The sequence below is a fragment of the Oncorhynchus mykiss genome, chromosome 6 (assembly GCF_013265735.2).
Source record: "Oncorhynchus mykiss isolate Arlee chromosome 6, USDA_OmykA_1.1, whole genome shotgun sequence".
Taxonomy (NCBI): Eukaryota; Metazoa; Chordata; class Actinopteri; order Salmoniformes; family Salmonidae; genus Oncorhynchus; species Oncorhynchus mykiss.
The window spans coordinates 49,948,325-49,964,152 of record NC_048570.1 but is presented as its reverse complement, the minus strand read 5'-3'; the positions used below and the strand labels follow the sequence as shown (position 1 = coordinate 49,964,152).

Here is a 15,828-nt window from a genome sequence, read left to right as displayed (position 1 = left end):
TTTGGGCCTGCTTTTCTTCAGCAGGGACAGGGAAGATGGTTAAAATTGATGGGAAGATGGATGGAGCCAAATACAGGACCATTCTGGAAGAAAACCTGATGGAGTCTGCAAAAGACCTGAGACTGGGACGGAGATTTGTCTTCCAACAAGACAATGATCCAAAACATAAAGCAAAATCTACAATGGAATGGTTCAAAAATAAACATATCCAGGTGTTAGAATGGCCAAGTCAAAGTCCAGACCTGAATCCAATCGAGAATCTGTGGAAAGAACTGAAAACTGCTGTTCACAAATGCTCTCCATCCAACCTCACTGAGCTCGAGCTGTTTTGCAAGGAGGAATGGGAAAAAATGTCAGTCTCTCGATGTGCAAAACTGATAGAGACATACCCCAAGCGACTTACAGCTGTAATCGCAGCAAAAGGTGGCGCTACAAAGTATTAACTTAAGGGGGCTGAATAATTTTGCACGCCCAATTTTTCAGTTTTTGATTTGTTAAAAAAGTTTGAAATATCCAATAAATGTCGTTCCACTTCATGATTGTGTCCCACTTGTTGTTGATTCTTCACAAAAAAATACAGTTTTATATCTTTATGTTTGAAGCCTGAAATGTGGCAAAAGGTCGCAAAGTTCAAGGGGGCCGAATACTTTCGCAAGGCACTGTATATGGCCAATGTACTACGGCTAAGGGCTGTTCTTTTGCACGAGGCGGAGTGCCTGGACACAGTCCTTAGCCATTGTATATTGGCCATATATGACAAACCCATAAGGTGCCTTATTGCTATTATAAACTGGTTAGCAACATAATTAGAGCAGTAAAAATAAACGTTTTGTCATACCCGTGGTATACAGTGTGATATACCATGGCTCTCAGCCAATCAACATTTAGGGCTCGATGTCACAACCATCTTATGAATAATTGGACCAAGGCGCAGCGTAAGTAGAGTTCCACATTTTAATGATAGTTGAACTTCCAAAACAACAAAGATATAATGATCGTGAAATACACAGCACACATAGGCACTCATACAAAACAATATCCCCCATTGCAGGTGGGAAAAAGGACACACTAAGTATGATCCCCAATTAGAGGTAGCGATTATCAGCTACCTCCAATTGGGAACCATACACACACACCAACATAGAAATATAATACCTAGAAACCCCCCTAGTCACGCCCTGACCTATTACACCATAGAGAACCCCGAGGGCTCTCTATGGTCAGGGCGTGACACTTGAACCACCCAGTTCATAATATAAAAATAAAGCGAACTGGATGAAATATGGGGAAAATGCACCAAATAATTGTTTAGTCTTCAACATATAAATGCTACCAAAAATTATTTACAGAAACTTGTTACAAATGACAGAGTGATCCATGATTCATCAAACTATATTTTGAAAGAGGAAGCAAAGTACTTTCAGCATATGTTTTCATTTCAGTCTCCTCCATTTCCACTAACAAGTTAATTGTAAGGATTTTTTTCTATTAATAGTGTCAAATTAACAGCTATACAGAAAGACTCATGTGAAGGCCTAATTACAGAGGAACATCGAGATGCAATTAAAGCCTTCAAGTTTGCGAAAACTCCAGGGCTGGATGGCATACCAGTTGAGGTATATCCAGTATTTTTCGATGAACTCAAAGGTCCGTTATTAACATGTTTTAACCACTCCTATAAAAATGGTAGACTATCAAATACTCAACAAGAAGGTCTGATTTCACTATTACTGAAACAGGACCCAGATGGTAAATATAAAGATCCAGTCCAACTAAATAAAAAATGGACCTCTTACACTTCAGTGTTGTGATGCCAAAACCCTAGCAAAATGCATAGAGTATTGTTGGATATTATTCATTCTAATCAAACAGGTTCTTTACATGGATGAAACATTGGAGATAATATAAGACAAGTACTGGAAACAATAAAACACTATGAAAAATCTGGGAAACCAAGCCTGGTATTCATAATTGACTTTGAAAAGGCATTTGATAAAGTACGACTGGAATTTAAATATAAATGCCTGGACTGTTTTAATTTTGGAGAATCTCTTATACAATGGGTTATGTATAGTAACCCCAGGTGTAAAGTAGTAAATAATGACTACTTCTCAGAAAGTATTACATTTTCAAGAGGAGTAAAACAGGGCTGTCCATTATTGGCATATCTATTTATTATTGCCATCGAAATGTTGGCTGTTAAAATCAGATCCAACAATAATATCAACGGGATAAAAATCCAGGGCTTAAAAACAAAGGTGTCATTGTACACTGAAGATTCATGTTCTCTTTTAAATCCGCAATTTGGATCCCTGCACAGCCTCATAGAGGATGTAGATAATTTTTCTAACCTATCTGAAATAAAACCGAATTGTGATAAGTGCACCATATTACGTATTGGATCTCTAAAAAAATACAACTTTTACATTATCGTGTTGTTTACCAATAAAATGGTCCAACAGTGAAGTGGACATACTCTGTATTCATATCCCAAAAGATAGAAAGGATCTTACGACATTACATTTTAATAGAAAGTTAGACAAATTAGAAAAGATCTTGCTACCATGGAAAGGACAAAACCTGTCTACTTGTGAAATAATCACCCTGATTAATTCTTTAGTCACATCCCAGTTTATCTATTTACTTATGGCCCTGCCTACACCTAACAATTTGTTTTTGAAATACTACAAGCAAAATATATTCCACTTTATTTGGAATGGCAAGTCAGACAAAATTAAACAGACCTTTTTATAAAATGAATATGAATTTGGAGGGCAGAAATGATAAAATATTAAAGCATTTGACCTCTAACTAAATTCTTCAGTCATACACAAACTATACTTAAATCCGAACTGGTTCTCCAGCAGATTAGTAAGAATGTCTCAAAATGTAATTATCTACAAAATATCACTATTTTTAAAACGAGCCATAGAAAGTTGGTTGCAATTTCAGTTTAATCCACCAGAAAAGACAGAACAAATATTATAACAAATATTATGGTTAAACTCAAATACAATAATTTATTTTTTTAAATAAATTATTTTTGAAAACAATGTTAAAAACGGTATAATCTTTGGAAATGATATCATAAATAGGACTGGTAGAGTTATGTCACACATGCAGTTAACAACAATATATGGAAATGTCTGCTCTATCCAAAATCACAACCAACGGACTGAAAAATTACCTCAAAAATGGAGGAGGCAAGTGGAAAGGGAGAAGGTAAGGAACTTGTCTATCGGCCCTGTATTAAATACCAAAATTGGCTAAAGAAAACTGTAATGAATCAAAAAGTATGACAGTTTAATTTAAGGACAAAATAATTGACAGCTGCACTATACAGGTTGTAAAATAGTTGGAAGGAGATTTTCAATGTACCCATTCCATAGCAAATGGTTTATGAACTGAGACACAAAATTACACTGGATTCAAACACTTACATTTTTCAATTTAAATTATTATACAAAGTTTTTGCAACCAATAGAATGTTATATATACATTATGGGGGATACAACCATCCCAGCTCTGCAGATTTTTCTGCGAAGAGACAGATCATTTGTTTTGTTACTGCCCATATGTAGCTTGTTTTTGGTAGCAGGTTCAGGAACGGCTGAAAAAAATGCAACATTTACTTGGAGCTAACTCTGTAAATAGCAATGCTCTGTGATTTGCTAAGTCATATTCAATCGATCAATGATATAATAATAATCTTAGCAAAGGTGTGGTATCTTTAATTTACAATCTGTATAAACTAAGAAAATAGAAAGGTTCAGAAACATTACAGCACAATGGAAAAATATATGGCAGTTAGAAATCAAAACGGGATGGTCTTTAGAGATAGATGGAAGGGGTTGAGGGTAGCTGGAAATTAAAACAAATAAAAGATAACTAACATAAAATATACTGTCTGTGAAATGTATGTAGTGTGTATAAACTGGAAGTGGAAGCCTAAGTATTGTTGTGCTCTAGTCTACTCCAATTAGAGGGTTAGGGCAAAATAATATAGAAGGAAAATAAAAATAAGAATATACAGTACCAGTCAAAAGTTTGGACACATCTACTCATTCAAGGGTTTTCTTTGTCCTACTCATTCAAGGGTTTTCTTTGTCCTACTCATTCAAGGGTTTTTCTTCTTTTATACTATTTTCTAAATTGTACAATAATAGTGAAGACATCAAAACTAGTAAATAACACATATGGAATCATGTAGTAACCAAAGAAGTGTTAAACAAATCAAAATATATTTTATGTTTGATATTCTTTAAAGTAGCCACCCTTTGCCTTGATGACAGCTTTGCACACTCTTGGAATTATCTCAACCAGCTTCACAAGGTAGTCACCTGGAATGCATTTCAATTAACAGGTGCACCTTATTAAAAATTGATTTGTGGAATTTCTTTCCTTCTTGATGCGTTTGAGACAATAATTTGTGCTGTGACAAGATAGGGGTGGTATACAGAAGATAGCCTTATTTGGTAAAAGACCAAGTCCATATTATGGCAAGAACAGCTCAAATAAGCAAAGAGAAACGACAGTCCATCCATACTTTAAGACATGAAGGTCAGTTAATGTGTAAAATGTCAAGAACTTTGAACGTTTTTTTAAGTGCAGTCGTAAAAAACATCAATCGCTATGATGAAACTGGCTCTTATGAGGACCGCCACAGGAGTGGAAGACCCAGAGTTAACTCTAACAGACATATCTCAACATCAACTATTCAGAGGAGACTGCATGAATCAGACGTTCATGGTGAAATTGCTGCAAAGAAACCACTACTAAAGGAAACCAATAAGAAGAAGATACTTTCTTGGACTAGGAAACACGAGCAATTTACATTAGACTGGTAGAAATCTGTCCTTTGGTCTGATGAGCACATTTGAGATTTTTGGTTCCAACCGCCGTGTCTTTGTGAGACGCAGAGTAGGTCAACGGATGATCTCCGCATGTGTGGTTCCCACCGAGAAGCATGGAGGAGGAGGAGGTGTGGGGTTGCTTTGCTAGTGACACTGTCTGTGATTTATTTAGAATTCAAAGCACACTTAACCAGCATGGCTACCACAGCATTCTGCAGCGATACACAATCCCACCTGGTTTGCGTTTCGTGGGACCATCATTTGTTTTTCAACCGGAAAATGACCCAACACACCTCCAGGCTGTGTAAGGGCAATTTGAAAAGGAAGGAGAGTGATAGAGTGCTGTTTTTGGATGAGTTGGACTGCAGAGGGAAAGAAAAGCAGCCAACAAGTGCTCAGCATATGTGGGAACTTCTTCAAAACTGCTGGACAAGCATTCCAGGTTGAGAGAATGCCAAGAGTGTGCACAACTGTCATCAAGGAAAAGGGTTGCTACTTTGAAGAATCTCAAAAATCAAACACATTTTGATTTGTTTAACACTTTTTTGGTTACTAAATGATTCCATGTGTTATTTCATAGTTTTAATGTCATCACTATTATTCTATAATGTAGAAAATGAAGAAAAAACCTTTGAATTAGTAGGTATGTCCAAACTATTGACTGATACTGTATATAGTTGAAGGTACCAAACAATAGTACGCAAGTATAAACACCATGGGACCACGCAGCCGTCATACCGCTCAGGAAGGAGACGGGTTCTGTCTCGTAGAGATGTATGTACTTTGGAGCAAATCAGTGCAAATCGATGCCAGAACAACAGCAAAGGACCTTGTGAAGATGCTGGAGGAAACAGGTGCATAAGTATCTATATCCACAGTAGAACAAGTCCTATATCAACGTAACCTGAAAGGCCGCTCAGCAAGGAAGAAGCCACTTCTCCAAAACAGTCATAATAAAGCCAGACAATGATTTGCAACTGCACATGGGGTCAAAGATCATACTTTTTGGAGAAATGTCCTCTAGTTTGATGAAACAAGAATAGAACTGTTTGGCCATAAGAACACCATCCCAACCGTGAAGCACGGGGGTGGCAGCATCATGTTGTGGGGGTGCTTTGCTGCAGGAGGGACTGGTGCACTTCACAAAATAGATGGCATCATGAAGAGGAAAATTATGTGGATATATTGTAGTAACATCAGTCAGGAAGTTATAGCTTGGTTGCAAATGGGTCTTCCAAATGGACAATGACCGCAAGCATACTTCCAAAGTTGCCATTCCAAAAATGCTTAAGAACAACAAAGTCAAGGTATTGGAGTGGCCATCACAAAGCCCTGACCTCAATCCTATAGAAAATTTGTGGGCAGAACTGAAAATTTGCGTGTGAGCAAGGTAGCCTACAAACCGAAATTGTGAAAAACTGAGTTTAAATGTATTTGGCTAAGGTGTATGTAAACGTCAGACTTCAACTGTATATATATATTTAAAATAATATATATTTACAATAAATATATATATTTACAATATATATACACAAATAAAGTAAGAGTGCAGGCTAGTGGATAGGCCAGGTCATTTTGTTGGAGGACATTATGAAAAGATTCTCTATTTCCAGTCCCTAGAGGGGAAAGGACAGAGAGATAATAGCAAAATAATATTTAGTGCTGTCAAATTTGAGTATAATGAAGCATGATTCTTTGTGATATTTTCTGTCCTCAGATATGGAAAGCTGTGAAAGCTCCCAAGAGACTAAGGGTATATCCTATATGCCATGGGTTATATGTGTAGGCCTACCTACGCAGTGGTTTAAAGTACTTAAGTAAAAATACTTAAAACTACTTACGTCATTTTTGGTTGGTATCTGTACTTTACTATTTATATTTTTTACAACTTTTACTTCACTAAAGAAAATAATGTACTTCTTACATACTTTTGGGTGTCAGGGAAAATGTATTTGTTACATTTTGAATGCTTAGTAGGACAGGAAAATGGTCCAATTCACACACTTATCAGGAGAACAACTGGTCATCCCTTACTGCCTCTGATCTGGTGGACTCACTAAACACAAATGCTTCATTTGTAAATGATGTCTGAGTGTTGGAGTGTCCTCCTGGCTATCTATAAATGAAAAATAAATAAAAAATTGTGCCATCTGGTTTTCTTAATATAAGTAATTTGAAATTATTTATACAGTACTTTTACTTTTGATACTTAAGTATATTTCAGCAATTACATTTAACTTTTGATACTTAAGTATATTTAAAACCAAATACTTTTAGACTTTTAGTAGTATTTTACTGAGTGACTTTCACTTTTACTCAAGTAATTTTCTATTAAGGTACACTACATTGCCAAAAGTATGTGGACACCTGCTCGTTGTGGGCATTAATATGGAGTTGGTCCACCCTTTGCTGCTATAACAGTCCTTGTTTTGGTGATGTTTTTGGTCCTCACTGTTGCTCCTTTCGGCACTAATCAGGCTAGCATATTTGGAGCTGTGCCAAAGCAAGGCATTTGATTGGTTTGACGTCTTGTGAGGCATCACTGGTTTACACCGGGTTTCCGAACCCTCTTTACCTTATTTCTGCCACGGAACTTCCTGGCCGAGACTAATGAAATTAAAAATGATTAAGGTATTAATAAGAAATAATGTTGGCTTAAAATAAGGCAAATATAAAACTGTACAGTGGTCACAACCAAAGTCTCATTAACCAGGAGATCCTAAAATTGCAAGTTTCATAATGCTATGTGGTGTAACTATAACTGGATAAAATAGTAGATTAGATAATATAGATTGATATCTGGATTAAATATATCGTTTTTTTTTATACCAAAGGAAACAAAAACAGCAATTCTAAATTCCCAATCTGGCCCTCATACCATCATGACCACCTAATCATGCCCAGCTTCCAATTGGCTCATTCATCCCCCCACCACTCCACCACTATTCCCCAGATCGTTTCTGTAAAATATAATGTGTTCTCAATCAGCATACCTGATAAAATAATCTTCAACATAAGAATTCTCTCCAAATATACAGTAAATAATCCACAATCATTAGACACAAAAAGAGCAACCAAGGCCTAACAAAAGTACAACAAAAAGTAACAAAAATACTCATAACAACACAGCAAAGTCATACCTGCTATCATGCTCCATAGTTTGATGCATCTCTGGGCATTTTTTAGGGTAACTACACCTAACTGTGTCCCATCAAGATGATTTTAGTGCTTTGCTGTGACAGCTACCATAAATGTTTCCCCCATCAGGTCTATTTCCATTTCGTTGTGGGCAGATAGACAAGCAACCCAATTTTAACTAACAAACAGGAAAAGTTCCATTCTTTCAAATGCAGACAGCACACAACGCTACACAACAAAGACTGGAAATTCAGATACCGGTAAGCAACATACAAGAAGTAGAGCTTTTCAGATTCTATAGCACTAAATGTGAATACAAACGCCATTCGTCCGTAAAAAATGTATACCTCCAAAAATTCTGAATTATGGATGAAAACCATAGTTATCTTACCTCAGCAAAAAATAGTCCACATTTATTCCAAGATTTGTGCACAATTTAACAGAAACCAAGAAACTGTTGGAAGAAGATCTAGTAGCTAATTGAACTATGTGAAAATCCTCGATTTTTTGCATAGCCCCAGGTTAGGTCCCTCATTGCGCTCCTGTTGTGGATGGACACATTTTGACTATGGTAAAAGTAATGTGAAATGAGTAGAAAATACAGAGTTTTGCCAGATAGCCACTTAGGACGCTGTTGATGCCTCTAGCATAAAAAAAATGTTAGCTAATGTTACAAATGGGAAAAAAATGTGCTCACGTAACAGAAAATAAAAATAATTACAAACAATACATAGAGGACCTTTGTGACACTGAATGCAAGTTCGACACACAAGAGTACAGACGCACAGACAGACGCACAGACAGACGGACGGACAGACAGATGGACAGACAGTGTTGTGGAACATGGCGTCTGGGCCCGGCAGTCTCACCTTGGTCTCCCTCTCCTCCAACAGGGTCTCCAGCCTCTTCTGGGCAGCACGGCCCTCGTGGTCGTCACTCACTATCAGAATGATGTGGTTCCAGCGGAACTCTCTCATCATGTCGAACCACACCTGGGCTTGGTGGGAGTAGGGGGGCACGGTACGCAAGAAAGACAGGTGGATGCTCTGGAGGAGAGATACACAGTAGAGGGAACAGTGTCTCTCAACCCCTCCTGTCTCAGCCTCCAGTATTTATGCTGCAGTAGTTTATGTGTCGGGGAGCTAGGGTCAGTCAGTTATGTCTGGAGTATTTCTCCTGTCTTATCCGGTGTTCTGTGTGAATTTAAGTATGCTCCCTCTAATTCTCTCTCTCCCTCCCTCCCCTCCAGGAGGAAGTGAGCCCTGGGACCATGCCTCAGGACTACCTGGCCTGACGACACTTTGCTGTCCCCAGTCCACCTGGTCGTGCTGCTGCTCCAGTTTAAACTGTTCTGCCTGGGGCTATAAAACCCTGACCTGTTCACCGGATGTGTTACCTTGTCCCAGACCTGCTGTTTTCGACTCTCTCTCTCTCTCTCTCTCTCTCTACCGCATCTGCTCTCACGAATTCTGAATAATCGGCTATGAAAAGCCAACTGACATTTACTCCTGAGGTGCTGACCTGTTACACCCTCTACAACCACTGTGAATATTATTATTTGACCCAGCTGGTCATCTATGAACGTTTGAACATCTTGGCCATGCACTGTTATAATCTCTACCCGGCACAGCCGGCTGAGGACTGGCCACCTTTCAGAGCATTGTTCCTCTCTAGGTTTCTTCCTAGGTAACCTTCCTTTCTAGGGAGTTTTTTCTAGCCACTGTGCTTCTTCATCTGCATTGCTTGCTGTTTGCGGTTTTAGGCTGGGTTTCTGTATTGCACTTTGTGACATTGTCTGATGTAAAAAGGGCTTTATAAATACATTTGATTGATTGATTGATTGATTGATTGATTGATTGATTGAATTGATTGATTGATTGAACAGGTTAGCTCAACGGGGGCAACACAGAGCCCAACGTGTGGATTTTGTGTTGGTTGAAAAAACTATTTACCATGTTGAGGACCTGTGCTGTCACTTAATTCTAAAAGCAGCAGCTTCAAGCATTGCTTCAAAGCATTAATAGACCTTTGATGTTTTGCTCTAATGTATTTCTCGCGGGAAAATATGTCAGAGTAGGCCTGAGAAAATCCACATATTCGAAAGTGCATACAAAAACAACATCACAGGAGAAAAATGACAGTTACAGAAAAATGACAGTGAAAAACTATAACAGACAGATTCGAGTGGAGCTGGAATTTCAAAATTTGACTAATAAAATTATCCCATGTAGCACATAGAGACTCCGTCCTGCTGAGTGAAGTGGTGAAGCACTGGGATATCTGTCTGTTAACCACACTACCACTAGTCTGATTGTAGGTATAAATAAAACAACATATCAAAGATCACATTGTGTGTGTGTATCTGTGTGTCTATGGGCTTTGTCCGTGTGTGTGTGTGTGTGTGTCTCACCTTGTCCGAATAGATGGACATGCGGGTGGTGAGCCCAACCACAGGGATACGGTAGAACCCTGCGGTGTAGGACACGGGTGTTGGGGTCAGATGGTCATTCGATTGAGGCGGGTGGCTCACCAGAATGGCATACACCTGTGTACAGAATAGGGATCATAAGATACAAACAGATACAGGATATGTACTTGACGTGTGCCCAGGGATAATGAATAATACAGGAGAATCATATCTTTCTACATCAGCATACACACACACACACACACACACACACACACACATGACCATGTACATCAGAACACACGACACAAAGGCAGCTTTTGAAGCTGATTTCTGGAGCCGATTTACTGCAATTCTACATCTGTTCAGGTGAACATCATCAGTAGGCTAATTAATGTCAGTGACCCAGTGAAATATTTGCACATTTTAAGTAAGTAACTTAGAAGAGTGTAGATAAAGTAGGCCTACGAGGACATTTTGTTATCACACAGTAAGCTGACCCATATAAATTGCATAATGCATGAACCAAAGTGCATCACAAAACATGTCTCTTGAATATGGAATAAATAGGCCTATAGAGAAATATCTTGTTGATTCTCTTTGAGCGTGTGTGTGTATATTAGAGAGAGAGAAAGATAATTTGTTTTGAGAAAACGAGAGACAGCATGCGCATCTGTGAATGTCTGTCATGTGTGCGCCCGCACGCGCGTCACCACTGGCATTATAATCTGTGCTGTCACTTTGGCTAGTGGGCTATAATCTTCCTCTACATCACTGTATAATGCTGCCCTACCCGACTACCCGTGCTTTACTCACAGCAACAAAGCAGCTGCCAACCCGTGTGCCTGCTGACGCCATGTTGGCCTAATTTTCCTTTGGAAGACATGACATGGCCTTTCCACAGAGTTTCAAAGCAATGCCATTAGCTCAGGTTATCTAGCACCACTTTTATTCAACCTTGCTCCGATGTTGTCCCCTCATTCAAGATAAAAGGTCTGGGGTTTATCCTCCATTGAATAAGCCACTACGTTAAAATCACAGCCCTTGAGTTTGTTTTGGTTAATCCACTGGTGTGCACTCCCATCAAAAACCGGGACTCCCTAAAAACACTCCACTACGATACATTTATGACTGAATGGACTTTTCGTAGCAGGTTATGAGAGCATTTTAGCTAACCCTAACCTCATTCTCCTAACCTGCTACATTAATTATCCTAACCTACTGCGTAAGTTCTCCTAACCTGCTATGAAAAAGTAACTTATAGAAGTGGCGTGTTTTTAGGGAATCAATCAAAAATCTGTTATCTGGCCAGCTAGATAATTGAACATAGCAGCTGAAGCCTAATGCTTATTCATTCACAAATTGAATAAAGGAGAGGCTGTTTAATATCTATCACGATCACCCTAATGGATTGTATAAGTTCCAAATGCCAAAGCTACTCTAGGCTTAGCCTACAGCAAAAATAGGCTTGCAATTAGGCTGAGTAGGCTATGTCTTGTTGAATAAATGCAGGTTAATCAAGAATTGGAGCACGTCAATGTTATTTCAATTCATAAGCAGCCTAATGCATACAGTTGCTGTCATATTGACAAAGTAAATTATTTAAAGGCTATAGGCTAATGTGAAACGATGGTAAATGGGAATGGGAATTAAAAAAGGAATGATTGTCATTCAAGTTACTCAAGATCTAGAAACCCAATCCCAATAATATCTAAGTGTGCACTCGTTCAGAACATCCCACAAATATAAAATAATTGGATTGGTGGAGGCACAGTCACATATTTTCCACCATATTTCTCACTGAGGTGCTTTTTCTGATTGGTATGATCCAAAGTTAATCTTTGGTTCATTAAACCTATTCTATTGAATTTGTTTGAAATCAAATAATGAATGTGATTTTTGCACTTAATGAAAGCTTCTAAAATGCTTTCAACACCACATGCGCATTCACATTGCATAGTGGTGTTTGTTCTTTTGGGATACCCGTGAGAGTGAATGTCATTCCAGGTAATGTGTGTTTTTTTATTTTCATTAAAGAAATGTATGCTTACTGTATATTTTCACTACCAGCACGGAATCGTAAAAGATATCTACATAAAAAGATTGGGGCGGCAGGTTAGAGCGTTGAGACAGTATTCGAAAGTGTTGCTAGATCGAATCCCCAAGCTGACAAGGTAAAAATCTGAACCAAGGCAGTTAACCCACCGTTCCTAGGCCATCATTGTAAATAAGAATTTGTTCTTAACTGACTTGCCTAGTTAAATGAAGGTAAAATAAAATAACTGTGGTACTAAAAAGTCTGGAAAGGTTTCCATTGATGAGATGGTCACCGTTTAATTACAATATTGTAAACAGTTTATTTGAAAGTGTTTGGAGCCATTATTTCATGTTATGGAAGCAACTTAATACAGTATCTTGATAAACATGAAATTGATTTAATTGCTTGTAACCCAATTGAAGAAATTTGGATAGGTAATTTCAAAGTGAAAAATCTACTTGGTATCTAATGGGTTGTAACTCACACAAAAAGAAAAGTCCCTTTTCAGGACCCTGTCTTTCAAAGATAATTTGTAAAAATCCAAATAACTTCACAGATCTTCATTGTAAAGGGTTTAAACACTGTTTCCCATGCTTGTTCAATGAACCATAAACAATCAATGAACATGCACCTGTGGAACGGTGTTAAGACACTAACAGCTTACAGATGCTAGGCAATTAAGGTCTCAGTTATGAAAACTTAGGACACTAAAGAGGACTTTCTACTGACTCTGAAAAACACCAAAAGAAAGATGCCCAGGGTCCCTGCTCATCTGCGTAAATGTGCCATAGGCATGCTGCAAGGAAGCATGAGGACTGCAGATGTGGCCAGGGCAATAAATTGCAATGTCCGTACTGTAAGATGCCTAAAACAGCGCTACAGGGAGACAGGATGGACAGCTGATCATCCTCGCAGTGGCAGATCACGTGTAACAACACCTGCACAGGATCGGTACATCAGAACATCACACCTGCGGGACAGGTACAGGATGGCAACAACAACTGCCCGAGTTACACCAGGAATGCCCAATCCCTACATCAGTGCTCAGACTGTCCGCAATAGGCTGGACTGAGGGCTTGTAGGCCTGTTGTAAGGCAGGTCCTCACCAGACATCACCGGCAACAACGTCGCCTATTGGCACAAATCCACCGTCACTGGACCATTGTTGTCATTGCAGGCAATCTCAATGCTGTGCGTTTCAGGGAAGACATCCTCCTCCCTTATGTGGTACCCTTCCTACAGGCTCATCCTGACATGACCCTCCAGCATGACAATGCCAACAGCCATACAGCTCGTTCTGTGCATGATTTCCTGGAAGGCAGGAATGTCAGTGTTCTGCGAAGAGCGAAGAGCCCAGATCTCAATCACATTGAGCACGTCTGGGACCTGTTGGATCGAAGGGTGAGGGCTAGGGCCATTTCCCCCAGAAATGTCCGGGAACTTGCAGGTGCCTTGGTGGAAGAGTGGGGTAACATCTCACAGCAAGAACTGGCAACTATGGTGCAGTCCATGAAGAGGAGATGCACTGCATTACTTAATGCAGCTGGTGGCCACACCAGATACTGACTGTTACTTTTTATTTTTCAGGGACACATTATTCCATTTCTGTTAGTTACATGTCTGTGGAACTTGTTCAGTTTATGTCTCAGTTGTTGAATCTTGTCATGTTCATACAAATATTTACACATGTTAAGTTTGCTGAAAATAAACGCAGTTGACAGTGAGAGGACGTTTCTTTTTTTGCTGAGTTTATATTAGTTTGTATTTATGTTATTTATTTGGTTTAACCAAAGGTGAAAGGTAAGTTGAGTGTTGAAAGAAATAGGTTGCAACTTGAAATATGGGTTTGGCATTGAATCATATGTTTGGTTTAAAAAATGTATTTCTTTTCAGTTGAGAAAACCTCTCATCTAAAGAGTTTTTTTTACACTGTAACAGTCATTTCCTTTCAAATCAGTAAAGGGAAGTGAACAAGTGCACACTTTGGGAGGAAGGAGAGATAATTGGGACATTTCTCCCAGTCTCCCCAGGGAATAAACTGCAACAATTGAAACGTTTATGATTTTTTTTAGCAACCTCGAGCAACTTTACTTTACTTTAACAACAATGTGTTTATGCTCCTCTTTTCAACACACAGACTCAGCCAGAGAAACATCCTACTTACTGTAAAGCAAAATAAACATGGCCCAAGTCTCACTCTCTCTCTCTTTATCAATGTAATTTTAACAAACCACTCAAGCAGCCATCCTTGCAACCAGATGTTGCCTTGCACACTGGCTTGTGTCTCCCCATAGGGGGTTTCATGAATGAGTAGTAAACATGGGTATCAAAACACTGTGAGAGCTATACTTCCATCATACATAGGCTGAAATTATATTGCTTACCTGGTTCGAGATGAGGTCCTCGCAGACGGAGAGAGCCATCTGAATTGCATTGGGTTTATGAGTGACAGAGATGGCGTTCATCTTGAACTTATCTTTCCCATACAGAGTGTTTGCCTGGGTGACGGCGTCCTTGAACACCTGTTCATACCTCTTCTGGCTCAGGACCGCTCCGATATTGACAATCTTGGGTTCACATCCACCACCCGCACAGGAGCAGGAGATGAAAAACGCAAGCAGAAATACACGCATTTTGACATCGACACAGCTGCCAGACCGAGTCTCCTGTTGAGTGGATGTGCGTCGTAGCCAGCCCAGCTAACCGATCCGCATGGATCACGCGTTCTCTCGACCCTGTGCTAACAGCAATACCAGTGGAATGCAATTACATTAGTCCGCCCTGTCGAGGTATGTGCATCATGAGTTTTTTCTCCAGCTGATCTCTAAACCTGCATTACACTCCCATAAAAAAGACAATAACACATTTGCTTTGTGGTGGGTAAATCCTGTTGATTTTCATTGACGCAACAAAAAAATACATATATTATTGGCCTACAAACAGTTTTGGGAGAGCTTGTGTTTCTTTGTCTTTGAGAGATGCATGTCTCCTTGTCACGACTTCCGTCCGAGGTTCTGCTTTGCTGAGGATCCAATGACCTGATGCTCAGCGCGAGCGTCTGTCCTTGGTCCTGAAATCGTGCCCGCGCAGCGAGGCGCGTACCCACCACTCATTCCGCTTGACATCGCTTTGGCGTTCTACTTGAACGCTCTGGCTACATTTGAATTAATGCAACTAAACATCTACAACTGTCAGGGGATGTTTTATATGGATTTGGAGGACGGGTTGACTAATATAGTAATACACAAAAAAATATTGTCAATGTTTTAAACTTCATGCGGCTTTTAGCCTAAAAAGCCTGTATAGGATACAGTAACGTTTTAGTAGGATATACTGTTGTATGATAATGTAGGACTACAAATAATTTAAAAATGACAAAAAAATATATACAA

The 15,828-nt window shown here is 39.1% G+C and overlaps 1 protein-coding gene across 3 annotated transcripts in view; it reads right to left on the bottom strand.

The window, feature by feature from the left end:
- Nucleotides 1–15,515, bottom strand: part of grin1b (glutamate receptor, ionotropic, N-methyl D-aspartate 1b) — a 52,379-nt gene extending 36,864 nt beyond the window's left edge. For all 3 annotated transcript variants that reach the window (XM_036980380.1, XM_036980378.1, XM_036980379.1), the window contains exons 1-3: nt 14,821–15,515; nt 10,402–10,536; nt 8,861–9,037 (exon numbers count right to left, since the gene is read on the bottom strand). In XM_036980380.1, the coding sequence (XP_036836275.1) occupies nt 8,861–9,037; nt 10,402–10,536; nt 14,821–15,069 (561 nt within the window). In that variant the 5' untranslated portion in view covers nt 15,070–15,515. The remainder of the gene's footprint in view (nt 1–8,860; nt 9,038–10,401; nt 10,537–14,820) is intronic.
- Between the last annotated feature and the right edge of the window lie 313 nt (nt 15,516–15,828).